The 5,916-nt window shown below is 40.6% G+C and overlaps 1 protein-coding gene across 1 annotated transcript; it reads right to left on the reverse strand.

Annotated features, from left to right (window-relative positions):
• Positions 1–4,933: 4,933 nt before the first annotated feature.
• Positions 4,934–5,632, reverse strand: LOC140877578 (uncharacterized). Its single transcript, XM_073281112.1, has 2 exons — positions 5,433–5,632; positions 4,934–5,192 (listed from the first exon to the last, which is right to left on the reverse strand). The coding sequence occupies exons 1-2, from the start codon at positions 5,630–5,632 to the stop codon at positions 4,934–4,936; spliced, it is 459 nt and encodes a 152-aa protein (XP_073137213.1).
• Between the last annotated feature and the right edge of the window lie 284 nt (positions 5,633–5,916).

The following is a 5,916-nucleotide window of genomic DNA, read 5'->3' on the forward strand; positions in this document are numbered from 1 at the left end:
ACTATCATTAAAGCGCTCTAAAAGCCTTAACTAAGCTATTGCATACTCCTAAATATTTATAGGAAGCAAAAGCTATACCTTCGTCCGTCGTTAGCCCTTTGATGTCGATGCCTCCAGAACTTGGACACAACTCCGCTACGACTCCCGAATGTCTCGCCGACCTTCGGACCAAGCCTAAGAAGACTAGAACAGCTCCAAAAGGACTAGAGTGGAAAGGAAAACTCGGAATTGGCAAATGAAAGTGAAGCCTCGGCCTTCTATTTATAGACAATGATCGGAACTTCCGATCCTTGATCGGAACGTCCGAACCTCGATCGGAACATCCGATCCTGCCATCGGAGCTTCCATGATCCTGATCTGCCACGTGTCAAAATATCACTTGTTGACTTCGGATAGGGGTGATCGGAGCTTCCGATCCTGATCGGAGCTTCCGATCTAGCCAATCGTCATGGATGACGTAATATCATCGGTGATTCCGATCGCTCATCGGAGCTTCCGATCCTGTTCGGAGCTTCCAATCGTGCCTTCGGAGCTTTCGATCCGTCCGATACCCAATTTATTTAATTAGCATTAATCCTTTAATTACTCAATTAGGGTACGGGCTACTACATCAATAATCAGGAAAAACAACGGTCTCAAGGTAAAATCTGATGTTAGCCACACAACATAAGTAGATTACCAAAAAGACAACGCGATTCTTACTCACATCAACAGGTGGCTCTAGAACAGAAGAAAAATTTCAAGAAGTAAGAAATATGAACAAGGTCTTGTAAAAAATTCAACTAATACCAAAGTAGCATAATACAACGTTGATTGATGTCATAAGAATCCATAAATGAAAAAATTATGTGCAAAGAAATTTAGGATACTCGAAAGTATTTGTTGCAATGGATATGAGCACAAAAGAGGAAAAATGAATTAATGATCGGAATAATAGTTCATATAATTGAAAGACTCATAGTAACCGAATAACTATTTTCAAAAATCTTATTGCCCACATAACAAAAGAAAAACTCAAGTCATCCATAATAATAAAAAACAAAGTACGTATCCCAAGTCTTTGTACGGCTTCGATTCATTAACTGAACTGACAAAACATACATCCATCAATTTCTAAGAAAACTATGCACTTAGTTGTATATGACTAAGATCCGTTATAAGAAAATAAATTACAACAAGGACACAACCATTAATATCTCCTAATGCGCAATTTTAATATTTTTTGACAAACCCCTACCGTCTCATCAAAATTAGTAACACTTCCTAATAACTCAAATTACTCCCAAGAACAGCCTAGAACTGGAAGGAATTTTGGTACACCAACACCGCTTAACTTGAAGTCGCATGCTATAAAATAGACATTTGAATGGTACACTTTAAACTAATAAAAGAAATTTTTACACAAAATAAACACTGAAATACGCATTTAAATAATCAAACAACTAGTTTTGAAAATATTTTTAAAAGAAGGTGACATCAAAACATTTAAAGTAATAATTCAAATACGCCTAACATATAAAATTTCTTAAAACTTACAGAATTTGAGGTGAGAATTCTCGAGTTTCTTGCGACCGGCAGTCGGCACAACCCAACTAGAACCATGCTCTGATACCAACTGAAACGACCCTGACCTCTTTTTAATTAAATAATAAAGGAAAATATGGATTTTAAAAAAAATTGACATGACCTATTTGAAAATACTTAAAACCAACTTGTCACACTCAACAATTCAAAAATAGAATAGACGCAAAAAAGGAAAGAAAAAATGATAATCATAATCTTCCGAGAATACAGCATCCAAAAGTTCAACATTCTAACTTTACATGCCCACAAACTATTCTATAAATCCTTAAGCTTACATTTATCCAATCAACAAAAATGAAAGGTTTTAAAGAATTAAAGTAAACTGTTGCGGAAGTCTAGCATAGGTCGGAGGGATGTGTCATGCCCGCATCGCAGTCCACTTGATGGTCCTGCTTCTCGATCTCAACGATAATCTAACCTGCACCAAGAAATCATAATGAGTCTAATGACCCAGCAAGTATAAACTTTGTAACAACAAGGGTTAAAAATACGTGCGTCAATACTTAAAATACTGTACATATAATACTTTCAAACTTGCACTAAAAAGCTGTATGATAAAAGAGAATGAGACTAACTATATGCAATGAACTCACACAAACTCACACTTTGAAACTTGGGACATTCTTAAACTTTACTTGAAACTTTACTTGAAACTTGCTTGAAACTTCCTTAACTTAAATTTTTCTTTCTGTGAATTTAGATCATTGATTGTGATGTTTCTTTGTTTTTGATCAATCATGGCTGCAGTATACTATTTTGGCAAGGAAGTCAAGATTTCTTCCAACCCCACATTGCCCCTCTATTGGTAAGGGAAGCCAGAATTTCTCCCAACCCGTCCAAACCCATATGTTGGTAAGGGAAGCCAAGATTTCTCCCAACCCGTCCAAACCCATCTATTGGTAAGGGAAGCTAGGATTTTTCACAGCCCGTCGAAACCCCTCTGCTGGTAAGGGAAGCCAAGATTTCTCTCAGCCCATCCAAACCCCTCTGATTCACAAATCAACTTACTTCATTCAAAAATTTTACTTTTCTTAACTTGAAACATTACTTTACTTAGAGATGCAAAAGAAATGCTTCAACTTTCTTAAATTTTACTCACTCGAAGTCGAGAACTCACACGCACAAATATCTTTAGGGAATGAAAAACCAACTCAAAATAAGAATATTAGGTGAGTGAGTGGCTGCCCCTAAGATGGTTACCCAACTTATACTCCATTTTCCTCATACATGTCTTAACCTGAGCAATCAAACCGAAAAGCCCTTAACTCGATCTTACCTTAACCAAATTCAATCCCTCTTGAACCAAAACTCTCTACACACTTCAGAATAACCCAAGGAAAAGGTTAGGACCTCCAAAGACCACCCGAGCAGCCCGATCAAAACGGATTTCCGGGCAGCCCTCAAACTTGTCTAAATTCTGCATTAGACACCCTGGCTTGAGAAATTATTAACTTGACCAAAACTAACTCGATTCGCTCCCAAATTGAACCGACACGACCACAACATCCTAAAATTGACTTAGGACCAGCCCTCACCCATCCATAATTGGTCAAAACATTCAGTTTAATCAATTATCCAGCAGCTCACATATTGCACTTAAAAATTCTGCTCTAACCCTCTAACTTAAATGACCCTTATCATATCCGAAACATTACCGAATCGAGCCCAATTTGAACCGACACGACCAAAACACCTTAAAACCGAACTAGGACTAAGCCAAGCCCCGACCAGACTTGATAGGCCTGCTGCCCTGCACCTAAAGTGTAGTGACCCAATCTGGATCCACTATCTAATCAGAGTTATAATAAAGCACATGCAATAATACTTAAAGAGTAAGGAGCGGATAATTTAAAATACTAAAAATCCAATCGGCAGAATACAACCGACGATAACATAAGTGCATAAATACCATTATACAGCCAAATCGATGCTTCAGGGTAAACAAATCCCTGCCCTATAAAACCTCAATCCTGCTAAGAGTCACCTGGATCGTACAACCTTAAACCTGCCCTGCCACAAGGTACACCACAATACCCAAACACAGGGGCGTGAGCGACTACGCTCAATACATAAGCAATGATATCAGTACAAATATGCGCACACAGATGATTTAAAATCCCAGGTCAAACACTTGCTCAAGGAGCCAGGAATATACAGTACCGGCTAGAGAGCGACTCCGCGGGGTACTCGTATATTCTATATTATGGCTGAGCCAAACCCATCCTGACCCAAATCCAAAATAGGATACAAGTCCCATATGAAAATTGTCATACCTGACTCGAGTCCAACATGAGATCACTGTTCCCTATGGAGACTGTCAATGACTCACATATCTCGGGATTCAATCATACGTAAAATCGTGCATGTGCTAAGGCGATAAAACATGCTAAAACATGATAAAACATTTAGCACATACTCATGCAACATACATGCAAATATATCATGCCGGCTATCTCGGTCAGTACTTACGTACCTCGAACACTGCTGGTCAAAACCTAGCTCCGCTGGTCTAGACTCCAAGTCTACTAGTCCAGTCTACTGCTACTACAATGCAGTAACTCATGCATCAATAATTAAGCTCTAAAAGCCTTAACTAAACTATTCTATACTCCTAAATATTTTTAGGAAGCCAAAGCTATACATGCGTCCGTCGTAATCCCATTGTTGTCGCTTGCCTCAAAACTAAGCCACAGTTTCGCTGCGATGCCTGGATCGCTATGCCACTTCTGGATTCCCCATAGAACGCCTAGATCTCCCTAGATCTAAGTTAGAAGGCTTAGGAATCGAGAGAGAAGAGAGGAGAGGTGCGATTGAAAATGAATTTTGGCTCCCCTATTTATAGCCACAGGTCGGAGCCTCCGAACTGGTTCGGATCCTCCGTTCCTGACTTCGAAGCCTCCGTTCCTGTTCGTAGCCTCCGATCCTAACTTCAAATCCCCCAAAGTCCCATCTGTGACGTCACCAATGACGCATTATATTCGGAGCCTCCGATCCGAGTTCGGATCCTCCGAACCCATTTGGAGCCTCCTAACCTGGTTCAGAGCCTCCGAACCCTCCGAACTCTCGGAACCTTACCGACCATTTTCAAGTGTTTTGGATCCATTTTTGGACTCCTTAGACCCTTTTGGAAACCCTTTAATCATGTTTTACTAAATCTAAACATGATCACATGATTAATAACTCATTAATCATTAATTCTGGATACGGGTCACTACATTCTCCCCCACTTAAGAAATTTTGTCCTCGAAATTCAAGTCTAGAGGAAAACATGAAAAGTCAACTAATTGTTCTTTATTACAACTGAACATTAAAAAGTACAAATCTTCCTTACAAAGAAAAGTACAAAACATCAAAACAACTCTGGATGCTCGGCTCGCATCCGGCTTTCCAGCTCCCAACTAGCCTTCTCTGTACCTCTACGCTGCCACTGCACCATCACCAAGGGTATGCTCTTATTGCGAAGCACCTTGTCCTTCCTGTCAAGAATCCTGAGAGGTCTCTTCACGTAGGACAAATCCTGATCCAATTGCACCTCTGTCAGATGCAAGATGTGCGACTCATCCGCCACGTATTGCCTCAGCAAAGACACATGAAACACATCATGGATACTGGAAAGATACGATGGCAAAGCTAGACAATAAGCCATGTCTCCAACTTTCTCAAGAATCTCGAATGGACCGATAAATCTCGGCGACAACTTTCCCTTGAGTCCAAATCTCATCACCTTCCGGAAAGGTGACACTCGTAGGAACACATGTTCCCCTACCTCAAAATGTAACGGTCTACGGTGAGTGTTAGCGTAGCTAGCCTGTCGATCCTGGGCTGCCTTAATCCTGCGTCGGATCAACTCCACTGCATCAGTCAGCTGATGAATCAACTGTGGACCTTCGACTTGACGCTTGCCAACCTTGTCCCAAAACAAAGGTGTACGAGAGCGGCGTCCGTATAAGGCCTCGAATGGTGCCATGCCAATGCTGTTGTGGTAACTGTTGTTATAAGCAAACTCCACTAACGCCAAGTGGTCATGCCACACTAGACCAAAATCCATAACTGTAGCTCGAAGAATATCCTCGAGAGTGCGAATAGTCCTCTCACTCTGCCCGTCGGTCTTCGGGTGGTAAGCTGTACTCAAACTCAGAGTAGTGCCAAGAGCTCGCTGGAAGCTACCCCAAAACCTAGAGGTAAACCTCGGATCTCTGTCGCTGACAATACTCAACGGAATGCCATGTAATCGAACAATCTCTCGCACATACAATTGTGCCATCCTATCAAAGTTATAATCTCGATTATTGGGAATAAAATGCACTGACTTAGATAATCAATCCACGATAA

The sequence above is a fragment of the Henckelia pumila genome, chromosome 2 (assembly GCF_033568475.1).
Source record: "Henckelia pumila isolate YLH828 chromosome 2, ASM3356847v2, whole genome shotgun sequence".
NCBI classification, from domain to species: domain Eukaryota; kingdom Viridiplantae; phylum Streptophyta; class Magnoliopsida; order Lamiales; family Gesneriaceae; genus Henckelia; species Henckelia pumila.

Coding starts and splice junctions, on each gene's coding strand:
- LOC140877578 (XM_073281112.1), bottom strand. CDS start 5,632: ATGGATTTTGGTCTAGTGTGGCATGACCACTTGGCGTTAGTGGAGTTT. Junction 5,193..5,432: donor CAGCTGACTGATGCAGTGGA/GTTGATCCGACG, acceptor GTATCTTTCCAG/TATCCATGATGTGTTTCATG.